Source organism: Chiloscyllium plagiosum, unplaced genomic scaffold (assembly GCF_037043375.1).
Source record: "Chiloscyllium plagiosum isolate Xiang-an unplaced genomic scaffold, Cpla_swu_hap1 HiC_scaffold_42, whole genome shotgun sequence".
Classification (NCBI taxonomy): domain Eukaryota; kingdom Metazoa; phylum Chordata; class Chondrichthyes; order Orectolobiformes; family Hemiscylliidae; genus Chiloscyllium; species Chiloscyllium plagiosum.
The window spans coordinates 7,390,815-7,414,657 of NW_028270180.1; the positions used below are offsets into that span (position 1 = coordinate 7,390,815).

The 23,843-nt window shown below is 40.5% G+C and overlaps 1 protein-coding gene across 6 annotated transcripts in view; it reads left to right on the forward strand.

Annotated features, from left to right (window-relative positions):
- Positions 1 to 23,843, forward strand: part of scaper (S-phase cyclin A-associated protein in the ER) — a 316,829-nt gene that overhangs the window by 12,312 nt on the left and 280,674 nt on the right. For 5 of the 6 annotated variants that reach the window (XM_087982090.1, XM_087982091.1, XM_087982088.1 and 2 more), the window contains exons 2-3: positions 3,049 to 3,166; positions 21,980 to 22,068. In XM_087982090.1, coding sequence (XP_087838216.1) covers positions 3,049 to 3,166; positions 21,980 to 22,068 — 207 coding nt within the window. The remainder of the gene's footprint in view (positions 1 to 3,048; positions 3,167 to 21,979; positions 22,069 to 23,843) is intronic. The other variant, XM_087982092.1, reaches the window with a different exon arrangement.

The window sequence follows — 23,843 nt, forward strand, 5'->3', positions numbered from 1 at the left end:
TAATTGGACAACTAAGCGAATTGGAAAGGGATCTATTTTTGTTTTCAGTCAGATGATCATGTCATTAACCACGGTATATTTTAGTAATGGTAAAGACAGCATGTTTTTTTTAACTGTAGCTTATGACAGGACTGAAGTATATCGATGGAAGAGAATGCTGAAGAACCCACTTGCAGGCTCTACTTTTTTTCTGTGCGTACTTTTTTGGCTGAATAGTGTAGGATCAAACATTCTCTTCCAATATTAAACAGTCATCAGATAATAGATTTGTCGTTTTGATGTGGAGATCTCTAAATGTTTGTAGCTTTATATAGATCCAGAGCAAGAGTTGTAATAATTTAGTGTTCTGTTGGATGGGTATGTTATAATTCTTGCCAGAGGTTATTTGCCTGCTCTGTATGAAACAGGTGATAAAGCTTGCAGTTAAAATAGTTTGAAGTTACAATAAATGAGCTATTTTGTGGCTGACAGTTACATGTTATCTGAAGACTTGAGTGGGCTTAGGTTAGGCCATATTTCTCAAGATTAGTGTCTGTAAAAACTTTGAGAGTATTTTTCTTTAGTTCTGGTTCCATTTGCATGTTTTATTTATTCCTCCACTCCCACTTACCTAGCCCTCCAGTTTCCAATGGGTTGGGGAGAGGAGTTTTGACAACGGTAAATATGAGGAGGGTGTTTGGCAGCGACAGAGGGGTTTTTTGCGTGGGGGAGGGAGGAGAAGATAGGAGAGGGGTCTGGGATGGGCAGGAGGGGTTTTAGCTTGGTTGAAGAGCGGAATAGGGGATTTTGGCATTGGAGTGAAGGGGAGAGGAGGTTTGCTTGGGGCAGCACAGTGATCCAGTGGTTATCGCTGCTGCCGCTCAGTGCCAGGGACCTGGGTTCGATTCCAGTCTCTGGTGACTGTCTGTGTGAGTCTGCACATTCTCCCTGTACCTGCATGAGTTTCCACTGGCTGTTCCGGTTTCCTCCCACAAATCAAAGTTGTACAGATTAGGTGAATTGGCAAATGTTAAATTGCCCATAATGTTTGGGAATGTGTAGGTTAGGTGCATTACTCCGGGGTAAACGTTGAGTAATAGGGGAATGGGTCTGGGCGGGATACTCTTCTGAGGGTGGGTGTGGATTTGCTAGGTTGAAGGGCCTGTTTCTTCACGTTAGGGATTCTATGATTCTAGCTTGGGCCGGGAAAAGGGGAATAAAGACAGTGATGTAAAAACTCAGCTTGGCTGGCAGCAACTGTGGACAGAGAAACAAAATTAACGCTTCGAGTCCAATACAATGCTTCTTTAGAAACTTTAACTCTGTTTCTGTCTCTATAGATGCTGCTAGACCTGTTGAGATTCTCCAGTACTTTTGGTTGTTGTTTCAGTTCTCCCACATCCACAATACTTTGCTTTTATTTTAGTGTGGAGAAGGAGTTTGTCTTTGGTGAAGAGAGGGGATTTAGCATGGGAGGGAGACAGAGAGGGTGTTTGCGTGGGACAGGGAGGTGGTGGTGAGGGGATCCCTCACAGGAGGTAGGGGAGTTTAGCAGGGAAGAGTCTTGAGGGTGTTCTGAGAAGGAAGGGAGGGAGGAAGGTAGAAATTGTGGAAAGGTTAGGGGTATGTTGTGAGGATGATATGGGTTTGGCAATTTAGAGAAATACTGTTGCAGTGACAGTAATAAGTTCACCACAAATGTTTCATGGAATCTATATATAACAAATGATTAATGAATGTTTTTGTGTCCCTGGGGCTGCAGTATTAAAAGACAGAGAATGAGGTTGCATCCATGTCTAGGAGGCTAGGAACCCATTCTGGAATAAACACAATGCTGGAGAAACTCAGCAGGTCTCGCAACATCTGTTAAGAGAGAAACAAAGTTAACTTTGCTGGTCCAGTATGACTGTTTTATTTCAGAACTCAGAGTTAACTTTGTTTCAGATTTCCAGCATTTGTACTGTATAGCTTTTATTCGAATGTAGTCAGGATAAAATTAGGAAGTCATTCAAATGGGCAGCCAACTACCATCTTCAATGTGCAATCAATGTTGACCTTGCCAGTGATTTCCATGCTCTAAAAACTGAATTAAAGAAAAGTTATTGGTTGGATCTCTTAACCCCATCTAATTTTTACTGAGGCAGATGGATACAATCAGTTTATACTATCCTGGATGAGAAAAGATGTCCACCAGGGTTTCCATTAATTACTATTCAATGACCTTGTAAATTATGAGCAGGTTAGGCAAGAACAGGATGAGGCTCAGCTATAGGACTCTTTGTGGTAGATAGCTTGTTGCTGCAAATCCTTTGAACTCCCATACAATAGATAGTGATATGGTTGAATTCTGAGTGTTAGGTACTGCTGGAACTTGATCTTCGGAGTGAGAAAAATTTGCAGTAGAGGTTAATTGATACGTCACTGTAGAGACATTGAGATTTTGTTGTGCAAATTGCTGATTCTAAGGACTTCAATCAAGAGCGAGACTGGAATTTAGATAATACTCATGATGTCCAACAAAGACAATAAATGCTTAAGTTACTTTGAAGTTCTGTTACTTTTGTTGTCAAACACAACCATTTTGCTGTAGCAAATTCCCAGCAATTGGGTGAATGATGAGTGAAAATTGTCAGTTAGTACATCAAATGGATTCTCTCCTTCAAGTGATAGTGTAGATTTAACAGTTGTTAGGATAGATAAGGACATCATATGAATGGTAATACCTCTTTTTTAAAAAACGTATTCCACAGTACTACACTTAAGTACTAGTCTTGATCACAAATATTAATGATGTGAATAAAAAAATTCCTGTGTAATTGGAAGGTAATGATTTTTTTTGTTTTCTGCTTAAGCTTTTTTTGCGAAGTTTTCCATGGCAGGAATGAGCATTCAACTTGTAACCTAGTAAAAAGTCAAATCACTGATGTAATGGAGAATTTAAGTAAAAACACTATTTTAAGTTAACAAAATGTAATTTGACAGAAAATGTTGAGCATTGGACAGGAGAACAGTTAAGGGAAAGTAACTAATTTTCAACCAGTCTTAATCCATTTGAATTCTCATCTTTAGGCCTCATTCCAGAGATCCAACAGTCATGATAAAGTTCGCAAGATAGTTGCACAAGAAGGACGAGCGGCCAGAAACCTAATTGCATGGAGCGTTCCCTTGGAAAATAAAGATGATGATGGTAAGCTTTTAATGATAGTAGCATAGTGATATTGTCATTATCCTAATAACTAGAGAACCCAACTGGTCCTCAAGGACATTGATTGAATTCCCACCATTGCAGCTGTGAAATGTAGATTCAATTATTAACAATCTGCAATTGAAAGTTAGCCTCTGTAATGGTGACTAGTAAACTATCATTTATTGCTTAATACCCATCTTGTACACTGAAGTCCTTACCTGGCCTGACTTAGATGTGACTGTAGACACACAACAATGTGGTTGTGCCCTCAAAAATGGCCGAGCAAGCTATCGGTTCATGAGCATATAAAGATGGGTAGCAAATGCTGATCTTGATAGCGACACCAACATTCCATGAACAAATAAGGAAAAATAACTGCTCATTAGACAAGATCACTTGCTCTGTGTAATGTTGGCTGAACAAAGAAGCTCGTCACTACACCTTTAAAGGAATGTTTAGCTGTTTTACTGAGTACAACTCCAAATGTCTTCTGTCAGTTAATTTAAAATAATTGTCCATTCGTAAAACTGAAAACCATTAGTTGAAAGCAAGCTTGCATGTTAATATTTGCGATTGTCTTTCCTACTGCACCTCCTGAGTTTCCTTCTCTTTTGATTCTTTGTCCTCCTCCTCTTCCAATTTGATTAAGCAGATGTTTTGCTGCAAGACTGTTGAGCAAATTTTCTTTGAATGATTGTGGTTTGGTCATCCAGGGAAGTTTTGGAAAGGAGAAAAGCAGACATAACCAATGTTGTACATAAAACTAATAGCTATTGATACATGTTACAGAAGTAAGAAGTTGCTTTCATTAAAAAAAAATTGTCTTTCTCAAGCTAAATATTTTTAAAAATGTATTTGCTGTTATTTGTCAGTTGATATGTGATTGTATCATTGCTGGGTCTTCTTGAGGTTGCAGGGGGAAGAATGAGATATTGGTAATTCAAATGAAAAACTGTTCTTTGAGGGTATATGAATCTCGATATGTTGGATACTGTTATTGGTAAAGAGGTTTGAGTTTCAGAGCTCTTCAGTAACTGGGAATAGTGTAGTATTATATGTTTTCAGCAGGTGGTGTCCAAGAGTTGCTAAACTGATTTGATACAGCATTTGTGTCAGAGTCATAGAGATGTACAGCACAGAAACAGGCCAGTTATCCTAACACAATCTAGTCTCACCTGCCATATCCCTCCAAACCCTTCTTATTCATAGACCCATCAGATGCCTTTTTAAATGTTGCAATCATATTAGCCTCCACCACTTCCTCTGGCAGATCATTCCATACATGTACCACTCTCTGTGTGAAAAAGTTGCCACTTAGGTCTCTTTTATATCTTTCCCCTCTCACCCGCAGCCTATGCCCTCTGGACTCCCCCACCCCAGGGAAAAAACTTTGTCTATTTATCCTATCCATGCCCCTCATGAACTTATAAACCTCTATAAGGTCACCCCTTAGCCTCCGATGCTCAGGGAAAACAGCTCCAGCCTATCCAGCCTCTCCTTATAGCTCAGATCCTCCAACCCTGGCAACGTCCTTGTAAATCTTATCTGAACCTTTTCAGAATATCCTTCTGATAGGAAGGAGACCAGAATTGCACGCAGTATTCAAAAAGTGGCCTAACCAATGTCTTGTACAGGCGCAACATGACCTCCCAACTCCTGTACTTAATACTCTGACCAATAAAAGAAAGCACCACCTGCACTATCCTATCTACCTGCGACTCCACTTTCAGGGAGCTGTGAACCTGTACTCCAAGGTCTCTTTGTTCAGCAACTCACCCTAGGACCTTACCATTAAGTGTATAAGTCCTGCTAGAATTTGCTTTCCCAAAATGCAGCACCTCGCACTTATCTGAATTAAGCTCAATCTGCCACTTCTCAGCCCATTGGCCAATCTGATCAAGATCCTGTTGTAATCTGAGGTAACCTTCTTCGCTGTTCACTACCAATTTTGGTGTCATCTGCAAACTTATTAACTATACCTCTTATGCTCACATCCAAATCATTTATATAAATGATGAAAAGTAGTGGACCCAGCACTGATCCTTGTGGCACTCCACTGGTTACAGGCCTCCAGTCTGAAAAACAACCCTCCACCACTACCCTCTGTCTTCTACCTTTGAGCCAGTTCTGTATCCAAATGGCTAGTTCTCCCTATATTCCATGAGATCTAACCTTGCTAGCAGTCTCCCATGGGGAACCTTGTCAAATGTCTTACTGAAGTGCATATAGATCACGTCCACCGCTCTACCATCAACACTCCTCTTTGTTACTTCTTCAAAAAACTCAATCAAATTGTGAGACATGATTTTCCATGCAAAAGCCATATTGACTATCCCTAATCAGTCCTTGCCTTTCCAAATAATGTACATCCTGTCCCTCAGGATTCCCTCCAACAACCTAGCCACCTCTGACATCTGGCTCACTGATCTGTAGTTCCCTGGCTTGTTCTTACCACCCTTATTAAACAGTTGCACCATATTAGTGAACCTCCAGTGTTCTAGCACCTCATTTGTGACTATCAATGATACACATTATCTCAGCAAGGGGCCCAGCAATCACTTCCCTAGCTTCCCACAGAGTTCTAGGGTACACCTGATCAGGTCCTGGGGATTTATCCACTTTTACGCACTTCAAGACATCCAGCACTTCCTCCTCTGTAATATGGACATTTTTCCAGATGTCACGATCTATTTCCCTACATTCTATATCTTCCATGTCCTTTTCCATAGTAAACATTGATGCAAAATACTCATTTAGTATCTCCCCCCATCTCCTGTGGCTCCACACAAAGGCCACCTTGCTGATCTTTGAGGGCCCTATTCTCTCCCTAGTTACCCTTTTGTCCTTCATGTATTTGTAAAAAACCCTTTGGATTCTCCTTACTTCAGTTTGCCAAAGTTATCTTATGTCCACTTTTTGCCCTCCTGATTTCTCTCTTAAGTATACTCCTACTGCCTTTATACTGTTCTCAGGATTCATTCGATCTATCTTGTCTATACCTGACGCTTCCTTTTTCTTAATCAAACCCTCAATTTCTTTAATCATCCAGCATTCCCTACACCTACCAGCGTTTCCTTTCACCATAACAGGAATATACTCTCTCTGGATTCTCGTTATCTCATTTCTGAAGGCTTTCCATTTTCCAGCCGTCCTATTACCTGTGAACATCTGCCCCCAGTCAGCTTTTCAAAGTTCTTGCCTAATACCGTCAAAATTGGCCTTCCTCCAATTTAGAACTTCAACTTTTAGATTTGGTCTATCCTTTTCCATCACTATTTTAAAACTAATAGAATTATGGTCGCTGGCCCCAAAATGCTCCACCATTGACACCTCAGTCACCTGCCCTGCCTTATTTCCCAAGAGTAAGTCAAGTTTTGCATCTTCTCTAATAGGTACATTCACATATTGAATTAGAAAGTTTTTCTGTAAACACTTAACAAAATCCTCTCCATCTAAACCCTGAATACTATGGCAGTCCCAGTCTGTGTTTGGAAAGTTAAAATCCCCTACCATAACCACCCTATTATTCTTGCAGGTAGCTGAGATCTCCTTAAAAGTTTATTTTTCAATTTCCCTCTGACTATTAGGGGGTCTATAATACAATCCCAATAATGTGATCATCCCTTTCTTATTTCTCAGTTCCACCCAAATAACTTCCCTGGATGTATTTCTAGGAATATCCTCCTTCAGTATAGCTGTAATGCTATCCCTAATCAAAAATACCACACCGTCTCCTCTCCTGCGTCCCTTTCTATCCTTCCTGTAGCATTTGTATCCTTGAACATTAAGCTGCCAGTCCTGTCCATCCCTGAGCCACGTTTCTGTAATTGCTATGATATCCCAGTCCCATGTTCCTAACCAAGCCCTGAGTTCATCTGCCTTCCCTGTTAGGCCCCTTGCATTGAAATAAATGTAGTTTAATTTATCAGTCCTACCTTGTTCTCTGCTTTGTCCCTGCCTGCCGTGACTGTTTGACTCACTTTTATCAACTGTACCAGTCTCAGATTGAAATTGTTCCTCACTATCTCCCTGGGTCCCACTGCTTCCCACCCCCTCCCGTTCTTTTTGAATACACTGTATAAGTAATTTTCCTCTGCTCTGCATAGTTGTTCTGTGCTGCAGTGTGTGTTGGCTCATTGAAATAATGTTCTGATGCAGCTTCTTTTGTGGATGTTGGGATGATTGCTTCTGTAGTTCAATATTTGATCTGTGTGAGTTCGTATGACATCACCAACCCAAAGAAACCCAAACATATAAATAGAAAACAGGAATCATGTACAGTGCTTCACCTAGAGGCCCACTGAAGATGGGCCTGAAGTCACCCACTATTAGGGTGACGTGACGTAACGTCTGGAATACCATGTATTCAAAAAGAGTGGGTACCCAAAGAACACAGTCCACCGATTTCTCAGCAACAAACCCAAACAAGCAGAGAAAACACTAGCCAGAAACTAGTCCAGAAACCCTAGCCACTATCCCCTACATCAAAGACATCTTGGAAATGACTGCCAGACTATTCAGACGTCTTGGCATCATGGTAGCCCACAAACCCACCAACACACTAAAACAGCAGCTAATGAACCTAAAAGACCCTATACAGACAACAAGCAAAACTCATGTCATTTACAAAATACCGTGCAAGAACTGTAATAAACACTACATCGGACAAACAGGCAGAAAACTAGCCACCAGGATACATGAACACCAACTAGGGAAGGACACCACTTCGAGTAAGACGATACATCCATCTTAGGACAAGCTAAATAGAGACACACAAGAGAATTCCTAGAAGCATGGCATTCCAATCAAAACTCTATCAACAAACACATCAAGTTTGACTCTATCCACTAGCCCTGAGAAAAAGAACAGGAAGTGATCTCACCACAGGAAATGGCATCACCAACCCTAAGAAACCCAAACATATAAATAGAAAGCAGGAATCATCTACAGTGCTTCGCCTGCAGGCCCACTGAAGATGTTACCTAGTAGGGTGACGAGACATCTGGAAATGAACCTTCCAGCTCAGCAAGCAAACCTGCTCCCAGAACCTCAACCTGTGCTACAAATCTTCTCAAAAAAAAAAGCACTGTCTTATTTCTTCACAAAACACTGCTCCAGGCTAACTTAATACTTATGGCTTATATTTTTAAATTTAATCAAGAGACATATCTCAATAAAACATATAATCAAGAAAGAATCCACTCTACTCGCTTAAGGCCACATTTAAAATATTCACATATCTGTTTCTGTGCTGTGACGCCTCCCAAGCGGGTTCCTCCAAGATTAATTCCGAATTTCCATTTGTTAATTTTCCCAGACGCACTCTGATGTACCCTGTTACATAAAGCTGATTTATTTGTTTATCATTACTCTGTTTTGAACGAACTTTAAAAATGTTGCAAGGCTTTTTAGTAATTGGAATAAAAAAAGGACTTTTGAAGTTTGTTTACTGGACACCCAGTCAGCGGAGGACCCCGTTCACTGTCCCAATGATGTACCTATCCCTAGTCTCAGAGGGGTCCCTGTAGTCCTTTCTGCAGTTATGTGACTTTTCACTTACAAAACCAGTCACCAGATCTGTGTTAATCAGGATCTGTAGTTTCAGTTTTGGCCCCAATTTCCTGTACTGACGTTTTGGAGTATCATTCCCACATTCTGAAAATACTTTTTTCAAGACTTAGACAATAACTTTATGTTTGGAGCATTAGAAAAGGCTTCCTTGTAAATTTTCCAGTTTATTTGCACATCAGACTTTTTATTCTTTGACTTTTTAACTTGGAATATAGATGTAATAGTGGGGAATGGGGATAGTGCTTAGGTGTTACAGTAGACTTCCAAGATTTGAGTTTTGGAAATATTTTAACATATTGGAGAAATGGTACAAACCTGGTTTATTTATTCTGTAAAGTCATGCAAAGTAAGACATGCTGGTGCAGGTTTTGCTTTTTGGTTCCTGTTTTTCTATGTGCTGTGTCATTGAATTTCAAGACAGAAGTTATTGAGTATGATTTAAAATCTAAGGTTAATTTATGTAGAAACAATTTTTTTTTACATTTAAAATACAGTAACTGTAGATGGAAGTACTGTTCAGCGCATGTAGAATTTAACTGGTCCATCATCAGAAGAGTTCCCTTGTGCAACCAGATAGTGATTCTTCAGAAGGGAATTGGATAAATACTTGAAAAAAGTAATTACAGAGTGTCAGGAGAGGAACCAAAGAATGGCACAAACTTGAATTGGAATTGGCACAGCTTTTCTGGGCTCAATGGTCTTTTTCTGTGATGTAGCTGGGCGATTCTCCAAATTGAAAATTGGCAGCTCAGGTTGTGAAACGGGACATTGTGCATGCATTGGAAGCAATGCTGAATGGTATGCATGCTATCTTTTAGGTGCTCAGTTGTTGAAACAAGACTTGATGGCCTGTGCTGGGGCTGCCTTTATTTTTGTGGGATGGGTCTGTAAATGGTGAGCATGGGAACATACTGGCTTGTGGTGTGTGGTTCTGCTGCAGTTCATGTCTAGGTTTAACAGCATTAGATTGAGAATAAACCACATTCGAAGGGCACTTTGCCATCATGTTGTGGAGGATCCCCTGATTTCTATTGCAGATGATGGTCTACGAGGTTGCATTTAGATTCAGCAACTGATTTTAGTTTGTGAGAGTGGGAGTCATGTTGAACAGAATCTGGTTGCTTCGTCCAGTTTCTGTCTAGATTTCCAAGCTACAGTTTAATTTGTTGAGGAGAAGAAAACATTATTTAGCAATTCAGTCAGGGTACAAAATTACCAGAAGATGACATGTAGGATAAATAGAGCAATGTTTCACGTTTTAAATTGATGAAGGGAATAGATTCTTTGTTCAGTTGGATAGATTATTTGAGATGGTTAGGGATAATCGGTATATAGGATATATGCTTGCATTTTTTAACTAAGGATTTATTTTTTAACTAAGGATTTAATTAATATGTTGGGAAATATGTGACAAGTATGTTTCACTGCAGATCTCCAAAAGGGTTTGGACAAGTTCTTATACAGGACCACATTTCTTGTTATCGAGGTTGCAGACAAGCCAAACTAAGTTTCTAATTCACCACACCATTCTCCTTCTCTTCTGCAAATGTTATGCTGATTTCCTCCTTGTTTGGCTTTACCTTCTCCCTCATGCCCACTGCTGGACAACCCAACTTGTTAATCAGGACAGTAAGATGTGCCTTGCTGTTAGATATATCCTTGTGCCATTGTATATAGGGTAGAGAGAGCACAGGGTACTGTAGCTCGGCACCTTTTCTTAAATGTCTTCCTATGAGTAAAGGGGGTGTAGTCCCATGAGTACAACGTAAAGGGCGGTTCACAGGAGATGATCTGAGGGATTATGCCTCTACTTGCCATATGGTGATAGATCAACATGCAATGCTAGCTTCCTGGCCTACCTGGGACATCACGTGTGGATTTTATATTTCATACATTGTATAGTGGTTCTGATTAAAATCTGTTAGAGTCATAGAGATGTACAGCATGGAAACAGACCTGCTGGTCCAACTTGTCCATGCCCACCATATATCCCAACCCAATCTAGTCCCACCTGCCAGCACCTGGCCCATATCCCTCCAAACCCTTCCTATTCATATACCCATCCAGATGCCTTTTAAATGTTGCAATTGTATTAGCCTCCACCACTTCCTCTGGCAGCTCATTCCATGTGTGAAAACGTTGCCCCTTAGGTCTCTTTTATATCTTTCCCCTCTCACCCTAAACCTATGCTGTCTAGTTGTGGATTTAGGGAAAAGACTTTGCCTATTTATCCTATCCATGTCCCTCATGATTTTATAAACCTCTATAAGGTCACCCCTTAGCCTCCGATGCTCCAGGGAAAACAGTCCTAGTCTATTCAACCTCTCCGTATAGCTCAAATCCTCCAACCATGCCAACATCCTTGTAAATCTTTTCTGAACCCTTTCAAGTTTCACAACATCTTTCCGATAGGAAGGAGACCAGAGTTGCACGCAATATTCCAACAGTGGCCTAACCAATGTCCTGTACAGTCGCAACATGTACTCAAGACTCTCGCCAATAAAGGACAGCATACCAAACACCTTCTTCACTATCCGATCTACCTGCGAGTCCACTTTCAAGAAGAAATGAACCTGCACTCCAAGGTCTCTTTGTTCAGCAACACTCCCTAGGACATTACCATTAAGTGTATAAGTCCTGCTAAGCTTTGCTTTCCCAAAATGCAGCACCTCGCATTTATCTAAATTAAACTCCATCTGCCACTTCTCAGTCCATTGGCCCATCTGATCAAGATCCCGTTGTATGAGGTAACCTTCTTCACTGTACACTACACCTCCAATTTTGGTGTAGTCAGCAAACTTATTAACTATACCTCTTATGCTCAAATCCAAATCGCTTATATAAATAATGAAAAATAGTGGACCCAGCAGCGATCCTTGTGGTACTCCACTGGTCACAGGCCTCCAGTCTGAAAAACAACCCTCCACCACCACCCTCTGTTTTCTACCTTTGAGCTATTCAGTATCCAAATGACGAGTTCTCCCTGTATTCCATGAGATGGAACCTTGTCGAACACCTTAATGAATCACATCTACTGCTCTGCCCTCCTCAATCCTCTTTGTAACTTCTTTAAAAAACTCAATCGTGAACAACATTATTTTTGATTCTCCAAGATATTTACTGAGCTTGCACAAATGTGGGTATTTTTGGAAGCTTTTGGCACTGGAGTATGCTACGAAGCTTTATTGTTTAAAAAAATGCAATTGGGAACAAAAAGAACAGGAATTGAACTGTTGTAACATCCAATGAGCTCTCTATCATTAAGCACTTAATAAAATAGTCTATTCTTGTGGAATCCCTGCTGCAAATACTTTTGGGGGTTGGTTAGCTCAGTTGGCTGGATGGATAGTTTGTAATGCAGTGTGATGCCAACTGTGTGGATTGAATTCCCACACCAGCTGAGGTTGCCACGAAGCATGATGACCCTTGGGTTAAGCCACCGCCAGTTGTCTCTTTGTAATGAGCACTATAGTTTGACAGGAGTATAACAACTTTATCTTTACAATCCTGGTAACCGCTCATGAAAGATGGTGTCGGAACTAATTTTCTTAGATGCCTTAACAATTTTAATAAAAATAGGCTAATAACGCAACAGATACAGGCAATTAGTAATTTTGAGCTGAAAATGTGTTGCTCAAAAAGCGCAGCAGGTCAGGCAGCATCCAAGGAGCAGGAGAATCGACGTTTTGGGCATGAGCCCTTATTCAGGAATGAGGAATTAGTAATTTTGAATCAAAAAGACTCTGGGACAGTTTTAATGTCTACTTGTAGCACCCAAAGTTTGGCACAAGGTAGTTTGAAAACCTGTGAGTTTGAAAACCTGTGACTTGCAAATTTGTAGCTTACTAGCCTTCTGTATATTGGATGGGAGCATTTTGTCTTGATGGGTATTTTTCCACTGTTAGCTACAATGTGTCTTGAATATTTAGCCTTGGCATCCAAGGACTGAGCAGCTAAGGCGCTGCTAATCTTTCTCTAGTTGGAGTGAAGGTGCAGTATTGATTATTGGAAAGCTGATCCTCAGAGTGGGCTGTCAGTGGTCAGGTTACATGGTCAAACAGTAAAAAATCGATTGGTGAGATGGGATAGTGCTTGAAACGATCAATGTTTTTAGTACCACAAGAGCATCAATAAAAGGGAGCTGGGGTTTGTCGTTTGTAAATTCAGCACAATTACTGGTTTAAAATGGCTCATAGTGACAGCGTGCCTCACTAACTCATTTTGTAGATAATGGCTGCACATCAAATTTTATTTGTCACATCTGTTATGTTTATTTGGCAAGTCTCAATCCTAAAGTGGGTATGGATAACAAGCCGTGGTAGAACTAGATAAAGCATCACTCCATAAGATTGACAGCAAAAAGCAAGGGACTGGATTGCTGAATTACTTCAGCATTGTCATGCCTCCGGAGAAGTTGTTTTTAAAACATAGATCTGATTCAAAATTTTATTGTGGGGAGGAATAAGGAGCTGGGGAAAGTAATAGGATTTTTTTTTAAGTGCTATTTGGATCTATTCATTTCCTTGCTTGACTTAAGTAAGTCAAAAATAAAATGTGGTTGATGACTGCGAATCTGTACTTGCCATGAGTCCTGAGCCATTTTCAGTCCCAATATTTTGAATACTTCAGCAATGCAGTGACAGGTTTGGATCCATATCCAAAAATATGGGATATTTTTCACTCGTTTTAAACTTCTTGACCAATTTACTCAACCATTCTTCTTAAGACAGTCCCTCCAAAATATCCCCTTCAGGAAGTCATGCTGATTCTGCTTGTTCATATTAGGTATTTTAAAATCCTCTGTAAATTGGCAATTTTCCAATCCTCTGGAACATTTCCAGAATCAAAGGGTTCCTGGAAGATTACAAGCAGTACATCCACTATCTCTGAAGCTACTTGTTTTCCTATCCGAGGAAGCACAGTTAAGGGGATTTATCAGACTTTAAGTCCATTAGTTTTCCTAGCACTTTGTCCTCTAATGATAGTTATAATATTTATTTCCTCCTTCTTTGGTCCAAAGATTACTTGAAAACGTCGGAAAGCTATAAGCTTTTCTTTATTGGACATTGCTGGCTAGGTCATCATTTATTGCCATTCACGTTGCTGAGAGTTGAGAATCACATGTAGGCCAGACCAGGTTAGGATCCAGGTTCCTTCCTTTAAGGACATTAGTGAACCAGATGCTTTTTTTTGACAATCAATAATGGATTCATAGACTTCCTCAAACTCTTTAATTCCAGATATTTACTGAATTCAAATTCCACCATCTGTCATGGCAGGATTCAAACCCAGGTCCCCAGAACTTTATCTGGGTCTCTGGATTAATAGACCAGCAATAATACCACTAGGCCACTGCTATGAAGAATGATGCAAAGTACATATTCAACACTCCTGCCACTTCCTGGTTCCCTATTATTATTTCCTCAGCCTTGTTTCCTAAGGGGCCTGTACTCACTTCGGCTTCTATTTTTCTTATAAATGTAAAGAGGTTCTTTCTGTCCCTCTTGATATTACTTGCAAGTTTATCCTCAATGTTTATCTATTTCTGTTTGTTTTGTTGATTTTTAAAACTTTGACTAATCCTCTGGCTTATCATTATTCTTTGTAACATTGTAAGTTTTGTTATCCTTAACTTCCTTGGTTGGCTTATCCCCTTCCTGGAATCCTTTGTCCTTCCTGGTATGTATTTTTGCTATTAGCTATGAATTATTTTCTTAAACATCAGCCACCATTCCTCAACTATCTTTGCTGCTAAACTTCTCTTCGAGTCCATTTCAGTTCACTCAGCCTCATTCCTTTGCAGTTACCCTTATTTAAGCTTTATGCAGTTGCTTTTGACCCAAGTTCCTTCCTGTCAACAGTATGATAAATTCTGCCATGTTATGGTCACTATTTTCTAGAGTATCTTTTACTCTGACTTCATTTATTAAACCTGGGTAAAAACAATGACTGCAGATGCGGGAAACCAGAGTCTAGATTAGAGTGGTGCTGGAAAAGCACAGCAGTTCAGGCAGCATCCGAGGAGCAGTAAAAATCGACGTTTCGGGCAAAAGGAACTCATTTATTAAACCTGCCTCATTACACAAAAGATTATATCACAAACTATCTATCCAGCCAACTGAGCTAACCAACCCTCAATCAATATCTGCAGCAGGGATCCCACAAGAATGGCCTATTTCAACAAGTAATTAATGATCAAGAGCTTGTAGAACGATACGCCTTGAAATTAGCAGAACACTTCCAATCTCGTGGCAGTTCAAATGCAAGAAGCTTTGCAACTAACTGAGAACACTCCCTTACAAGAACTTCATTTCAACTAAAAATGCCATCCCACATAAGAGGCATTTATGCATTGTAATTGTATAGTTTGTTGTTCTTCAACTGTTTTTACTGTGTGTTTGATGGTGTGACTTGAGAGAATGAGGCGCAACTTACTTTAAATCTCTAAGGAAAGCTTGCTTCTGGCATTATTTAAATTGGGACAATCACCCTGAGGGTGAGAAAACATAAACATCTCACATATAAAACATACTGTTCATGGGCAGCAGGAAAATATATATACTCTGTCTATGATAGGGCAAAGGCAGCCCAAGACACAATAAAATGCAACTCTTGTTTTGTTGAACCCTTACTCAATGATGAAAATGTGGCGTAAAACAGTAGAATGGAGGAGCTCTGACCTTTCATAGAAGCAACACATTTTTTGAGGTATTTGACTCTGCTGAAATCAAAAAGGATAGATTTTTTAAAAAGAACAAAGTAAATGTACAGCCCAGGAAAAGGCCCTTCAGCCCTCCAAGCCTGAACCGATCCAAATCCACTGTCTAAACCTATCGCCCAATTCCTAATCTGTATCCCTCTGCTCCCCACCTATTCGTGCACCTGTCCGGGCGCACCTTAAATGAATCTACTGTGCCTGCCTCTACTATCTCTGCTGCCAACGTGTTCTAGGCACCTATCAACCTCAATGTAAAGTATTTGCCGTGTGTATGCTCCTTAAACTTTTCACCTCTCACCTTGGACGCGTGACCTCTTTTTTATTGCATCCCTCACCCTGGGAAAAGGCTTTTCTCTATACCCTTCATGATTTTGTAGACCTCAATCAGGTCCCCCCCACATCTCATTTTTTTTCTAATGAAAACAATCCTAACAACGAGAGGCGATCTTATTGAAACATACAAGATTCTTAAGAGAGTAGATGTAGAAAGGTTGTTTCCCGTTTTGAAACAGTACAGGACTAGAGTAAGCATTGTCCAATTAAGACAGGGATGAGGAATTTCTTCTCTGAGGATTGTGGATTTGTGGAATTCTTTATTGCAGAGGGCTGTTGAGGCTTGATCATTGAGTATATTCAAGGCTACGATGCACAGATTTTTATTGAGTAACGGCATCAAGGCTTATGAGTGAAAGACAAAATGGAGTTGACGATTATTAGATCAACCATGATTGTATTGAATGATGGAGCAAATCAAAGCTGTTTTGGGGTAGAAGTGACCTGTACAAGAAGGACAGATTGCACCTAAATTGGAAGGGGACTAATATACTGGCAGGGCGATTTGCTAGAGCTGCTCAGGAGGATTTGCACTTGTGAGGGGTGGTGGGACTCGGGGAGATAGTGAGGAAAGATTTCATTCTGTGACTGGTACAGTTGTCAACAAAGGCGAACCAAACAGTCACGGCAGGCAGGGACAAAACAGAGGACAAAGTAGGACTGATAAATTAAACTGCATTTATTTCAATGCAAGGGGCCTAACAGGGAAGGCAGCTGAACTCAGGGCATGGTTAGGAACATGGGACTGGGATATCATAGCAATTACAGAAACGTGGCTCAGGGATGGACAGGACTGGCAGTTTAATGTTCCAGGATACAAATGCTACAGGAAGGATAGAAAGAGAGGTAAGAGAGGAGGGGGCATGGTATTTTTGATGAGGGATAGCATTACAGCTGTGCTGAGGGAGGATATTCCCAGAAATATATCCAGGGAAGTTATTTGGGTGGAACTGAGAAATAAGAAAGGGATGATCACCTTATTGGGATTGTATTATAGACCCCCTAATAGTCAGAGGGAAATTGAAAAATAAATTTGTAAGGCGATCTCAATTATCTGTAAGAATAATAGGGCATATAACCGCCCTATTTTTAACTTTCCAAACACAGACTGGGACTGCCATAGTGTTCAGGGTTTAGATGGAGAGGAATGTGTTAAGTGCGTACAAGACAATTTCCTTATTTAGTATGTGGATGTAACTACTAGAGAAGGTGCAAAACTTGACCTATTCTTGGGAAATAAGGCAGGGCAGGTGACTGAGGTGTCAGTGGGGGAAAATGGGAAGCCTTCAGAAATAAGATAACGAGAGTCCAGAGAAAGTATATTCCTGTCAGGGTGAAAGGAAACGCTGGTAGGTGTAGGGAATGTTGGATGACAAAAGAAATTGATGGCTTGGTTAAGAGAAAGAAGGAAGCATATGTCAGGTATAGACTAGATAGATCGAGTGAATCCTTGGAATATACAGGCAGTAGGAGTATACTTGAGAGGGAAATCAGGAGGGCAAAAAGGGGACATCAGATAGCTTTGGCAAATAGAGTTAAGGAAAATTCAAAGGGTTTTTATAAATACATTAAGGACAAAAGGGTAACTAGGGAGACAGTAGGGCCCCTCAAAGATTGGCCTTTGTGTGGAGCCGCAGGTGATGGGGCAGATACTAAACGAGTACGTTGCATCAGTATTTACTGTGGAAAAGGATATGGAAGATATAGAATGTAGGGAAATAGATGGTGACATCTTGCAAAATGCCCATATTACAGAGGAGGAAGTGCTGGATGTCTTGAAATACATAAAGGTGGATAAATCCCCAGGACCTGATCAAGCGTACCCTAGAACTGTGTGGGTAGCTAGGGAAGTGATTGCTCGGCCCCTTGCTGAGATATGTGTGTCATCGATAGTCACAAGTGAGGTGCCGGAAGACTGGAAGTTGGCCAATGTGGTGCCACTGTTTAAAAAGGGTGGTAAGTACAAGCCAGGGAACTGTAGACTAGTGAGCCTGATGTTGGTAGTGGGCGTGTTGTTGGAGGGAATCCTGAGGGACAGGATGTACATGTATTTGGAAAGGCAAGGACTGATTAGGGATAGTCATCATGGCTTTATGCGTTGGAAATCATGTCTCACAAACTTGATTGAGTCTTTTGAGGAAATAACAAAGAGGATTGAGGAGGGCAGAATGGTAGATGTGATCTATATGGACTTCAGTAAGGCGTTCAACAAGATTTCACATGGGAGACTGGTTAGCAAGGTTCGATCTCATGGAATACAGGGAGAACTCGCCATTTGGATACAGAACTGCCTCAAAGATAGAAGACAGAGGCTGGTGGTGGAGGGTTTTTCAGACTGGAGGCCTGTGACCAGTGGAGCGCAACAAGAATCTGTGCTAGGTCTACTACTTTTCATCATTTATATAAATGATTTGGATGTGAGCATAAGAGGTACAGCTAGTAAGTGTGCAGATGACACCAAAATTGGAGGTGTAGTGGACAGCGAAGAAGGTTACCTCCAGATTACAACGGGATCTTGATCAGATGGGCCAATGGGCTGAGAAGTGGCAGATGGAGTTTAATTTAGATAAACGCGAGGTGCTGCATTTTGGGAAAGCAAATCTTAATAGGACTTATCCACTTAATGGTAAGGTCCTATGTAGTGTTGCCAAACAAAGAGACCTTGGAGTGCAGGTTCATAGCTCCTTGAAAGTGGAGTCGCAGGTAGATCAGATAGTGAAGAAGGTGTTTGGTATGCCTTTCTTTATTGGTCAGAGGATTGAGTACATGAGTTGGGAGGTCATGTTGCAGCTGTACAGGACATTGGTTAGGCCACTGTTGGAATATTGCATGCAGTTCTGGTCTCGTTCCTATTGGAAGGATGTTGTGAAACTTGAAAGGGTTCAGAAAATATTTACAAGGATATTGCCAGGGTTGGAGGATTTGAGCTATAGGGAGAGGTTGAATAAGCTAGAGCAGTTTTCCCTGGAGCGTTGGAGGCTGAGGGGTGACCTTATAGAGGTTAATGAAATCATGAGGGGCATGGATAGGATAACTGGACAAGGTCTTTTCCCTGGGGTTGGGGAGTCCAGAACTAGAGGGCATAGGTGTAGGGTGAGAGGGGAAAGATATAAAAGAGACCTAAGGGGCAACTTTCACGCAGAGGGTAGTACATGTACGGAATGAGCTGCCAGAAGAAGTGGTGGAGGCTAGTACATTTGCAACATTTAAGAGGCATTTGGATGGGTATATGACTAGGAAGGGTTTGGGGGGATATGGGCCTGGTGCTGGCAGGTGGGACTAGATTGTGTTGGGATATTGTGTTAGCATGGACGGGTTGGACCGTCGGGTCTGTTTCCGAGCTATACATCTCCATGACTCTAATAGGCTGAATAGCCTACTTCTACTCCACTGTCTTAGATTTCAGATTTCTGCTGGAGCAGTGCAAGGTTCTTGGTGTATTTTAAAAGCAAACAAAATATGAATGTCTGCTCATGTGACCTCCACTAGTTTAAATCTGTTTACAAATATGGTGGGTGGTTATGTTGATTTGTGCATCTTTGTTTAGGCATTCATACCTTGAGGGTTAGAGACAGATCGGGTTCTTGTAGCTGAATGACCCATTCAATTTGAAATTACCCAATGAATACCTTTCATGTAAAGATTCAACTCATCTACCGCCAGTTCTGACGTGCCACAGCGATAAACCGGAATGATCTCCTCAGGATATAGACATGGGCTGCTACCAATAGGGTACTCTTCCTGGGACCCAGAAAACTGCGCCATATTCCTTGCTGCCTGCAGCACATTATCGATGAGGATGAGCACCATGCCAGGATCTTCCGCAAGGCTCCGCTTCTCGCCTTAAAACAGCCACCAAACCTCTAACCAATCATTGTTCGCAGCAAACTGCCCAGCCTTCAGGACAACATTGACTATGATGCTGTACAGCCCTGTCCCACGGCAGTCACTGCAAGATGTGTCAGAGTATCAATATGGATATCACATTAACATGGGAACATTTCCTACCTTGTACACGGCTGGTACTTGTGTGACTCGACCAATGTTGTCTATCTCATACACTGCAGGCAAGAATGCCCTGAGACATGGTACATTGGCGAGACCGAGTAGACACTGTGACAATGGATGAATGGACACCGCGCAACAATCACCAGGCAGGATTGTTCCCTCCCAGTCAGGGAACTCTTCAGCGATCCAGTAACTTCGGCCTCGGACCTTCGAGTGACCATCCTCCAAGGCGGACTTCAGGACAAGCAACAACGTAAAATGTCTGAGCTGAGGCTGATCGCCAAGTTCGGTTCCCATGGGTTCATGTCACGCTACAGGTGACCCCACTGTACTATACACACACTCTTCTATATACTCACACAGACCCTCTCTCATACGCATACACACACACTCCCACCCACGCATGCACCCTCTCACAGGCTTATGCACTCACTAACTCTGTCTCTCCTGCACGCGCACACATATTTATGGGGTAAATTTGTATTTGGAGAATTACATTTTATTTTGATCAAAAACTACATAAATCCCATGTAAAATTCCACAAGTCCTACTTTAGAAATAGATCCAGTCTGACTCAACATTGGGACACAGACAGACTTTAACCTCACACCTCTAATGCATTGTCTGAGCTGAGATGGCACCTATTGTTAGAAATACTGAAGCTATCTTGAGAATGTAATTTAAAAGAAGTTCTGAGATTTACATATTAAACAACTGAAACTAGCATATTCCATTTGAAAAGATGAAAGACAATCTAAATTTGTTTAATTTTTAATTACAGATCCATGACACTGTAACCCTTTTGCTATAAATTTTGTCTTATGGTCCTGTTCCACAACCACCTGATGAAGGGGCAGCACCTCAAAAGCTAGAGCTTTCAAATAAACCTGTTGAACTAAAATCTGGTGTTGTGTGATTTTTAATTTTCGTGTAAAGACCTGTCAGGTCGGTCCTTTTTGCTCCTCTGGCATTTTTGTGGCATTTTTGATCTTAGTTTTAAAAATAAAAAGATTAGTTTGACATTTTGTAGAAACTGGGCCATGAAAGGAGTAAAATCTGCAGGGTCATTGTGCTAATTTTATGTTGTGACTCAGTAACATTCCCTGTAAGGCAGATCAGCTGTGCTCTGTAATACATTCATCAAGAGTGTAAATATGAGGCCTGCTTCCGAATGTTTACTTGGCTGGTCCGACATGATGTTTGTACTGATGTGTTTTTGTGGGTCTGTAATCCTGTTATTTGCCCCAAAGTGTGTAAGCATAAGTTCACTAAACAAAACACCGCTGCAGATGCTGGAAATCTGAAGGAAAAACAGAAATTGCTGGAGAAACCCAATAGGTCTGGCAGCATCTGTGGACCGAAAGCAGAGTCAACGTTTCAGGTCCAGTGTCCCTTCTTCAAGTTCAGTTGTTTTTGTTATGTGGGCAAACATATGAGCCATTGTGCAGATAGAAATATCTCTCAAACTACCCAGAGAAGTATAGCCAGTTGGTTTCTTAGCGTGACACTAGGGGATCTATTTTTACTTGAACTACTGTTACAGTTTAATGGAACACAGTTTGATGGCTCATGCAAAGGATGGCATCTCATAAAATGCAACACTCTTGAAGTGTCATGTCAGTTTGGAAATAATATTCTTTTCAAGTCATGCTGTTCAGTAGTCAGGAATGTGCTGCGTAGGGAGTAATGCCATGCACAAGGAAAGATCTATTTGAGACTTGCAGCTGAGCATAATTCTTAAAGGTATTATGCAATGCAACAAGCTGGGTGCATGCAGCAAGCAGAAATTAGCAGGAATATTAGTTCGAAGCATTAAACTAAATTTCCTTTAACCTGCTGTTCTGCCAGCATGCAATTCTGCTTTACTGATAACTTAATCACCACATGACTGAATTATAGATATTAGCTAAAATGCAGCATGTTCTCATGTTTAATAGTTTGTAGGTAGCTGAAAACTAATTGGTTGCTTGGGACAATAACAGCTGGAAAATGTGAAACATTTGAAGAACTTTTTACAGTGCATTTTTGGATGACTTCATAGGTTGTTTGTTGAAACATTTTATCTTTACTTTTTCTGAGATAGACTCTGTTCTTCTTTTGCTTCAGACTGATACTATTTATGAATTTCAGTATGAACATGTTGCATATTTGCTTCCAATTACTTTCTTGTGAAATTGTTCCAGGAAGGTCCAAGATACACAACAGTGGAAAAATACGAGAAACTGTTAAGTCGCAGCGGTCTGCTCTAGCTTCTCAGAGGGTCATAAAACAGGTACAGTAAAATGCTGCTCGGTTTCTTTTACTGTTTCGAATGCTGAGATGGAATATAACTGTTCTAATAAACTACATAATATACTAATCATGGATTTGTACGTGTTTGTTGTTTATTTCCCCCCACAATATAAATGATAATACCCAGATATCTCGTTGAATCCGGCTATGTAAACCCTTGTCTTTGTAATAAACTCTTATTCATGTTATTGCAGCAGAGAAGTTAGTGTGAAAAGTTTGTACGGTCAATTTTGTGTATATTTGCATATATAATAAAATTATTGAAATAAGAAACAAATGTCAAGTTGGGACTGAATGATATATGCAGGCCCTGTAGCACCCACAACCTTCTCAGGCAAAAAACTACCACTCAGTTAAGATCCTGAGTTAATGTTTTGTTACTATTTGCGTCTGTTAGTCTTGAAAATTTTCATTGGATTTCTCACTAATTGGTTTGTTTTGAATGAAGCAAACTATACCCTCTACAATAATTATAATCTCTTATGATAATTCTAGTGAATCTTCATTTCCAATATTATGTGCAGATAATATTTTATAAATGGAATCTAGACTTTCGTGCAGTACTCCATCTGTGTTCTAACAGATGTAAGTTTAGTTTCTTGTCTTTTAATTAATTTCCTCCATTATTATAAAATGCAGCATTCTACTTCTACCTTTATTACATGCTCTCATCTGTGTTTTGACCTTTTTAAAAAATGGTGCGGTGGTCATGGTGAAATCTGGCTGACTGCATAGTGAGATGTATGCCAAGCCCACAGGAATTGCATTGGAGACAATGGACTGTCGAGAAACAGGAGAAATGGGGCATACAGAACAGTCAGTTCAATGTATTAATGTGCCAATACGATTCTAGCAATTTTTCTTGCGTTATTTATGCTTTTAGCTTAAACCACGATCACAGCATAAACCTCTGTTGCTGAGGCTTTTGGAGAATAATGACTAATTATAGACAAGCAGAGGTAGATGCTCATCTTTACTTGAAGGGTTTAGACTGCGCTTGTTTAAGTTGTAGATCTAGGAAAATATGGTCGGGAGACTTAAACAAATACCCTTTGTTTGGTTGTATAAGGTGCAATCATTCCTGGCATAATTTATTTTCCTTAGGGCTTCACATGAACTATCAGAACAAATTTAGGTGCAAATATTTTGGTCTCACTTGGTGTAAGTGATAAAATTAAATGTTGGTTTGGTGTAGTGCATTTATAATTGAAATTGCACAGAAGATGCAAGATGAACTGCAGCTATGAAACTGAACCGAAGAGGTTCCCTGATGGTAATGTTTTATCCATTGATTTTCATAACCAAAATACTCCTTTTCAACACTTCACGTGTAATTCTCTTTTTTTGCATGCAGGCTTGTTGTTTCTGAATACACTGCAAGTTAGTAGCCTGCATTGAATTTAGAAATCTCTTTTCACTCAATATGTGATGTATAATGTCCTCTATTATTGCGCATCCATTCTTGTGATTGGATTTAATGGAGATCAATTTAGACAAAGCTGACAAATATTTTTCTGGAAACTGGAGAGGACCAGCTCCTGCTATGAGCTAGTCATCATATATACATAAAACATGCTAGTTACTTTCTAGGGACAAATATGACAATGGAACTGAGTTTGTTAAATTTAGATATCAAGGCTACTTGTGTTAAGTGCATGGCCTGGGAGACACTATGTTATGTGGACCAGAGGGTTCCACCACTTGAGATGAGAGGGCTCATTTCTGAAGAGGTCCTGTTTGAGTGCTGTCTGTTCT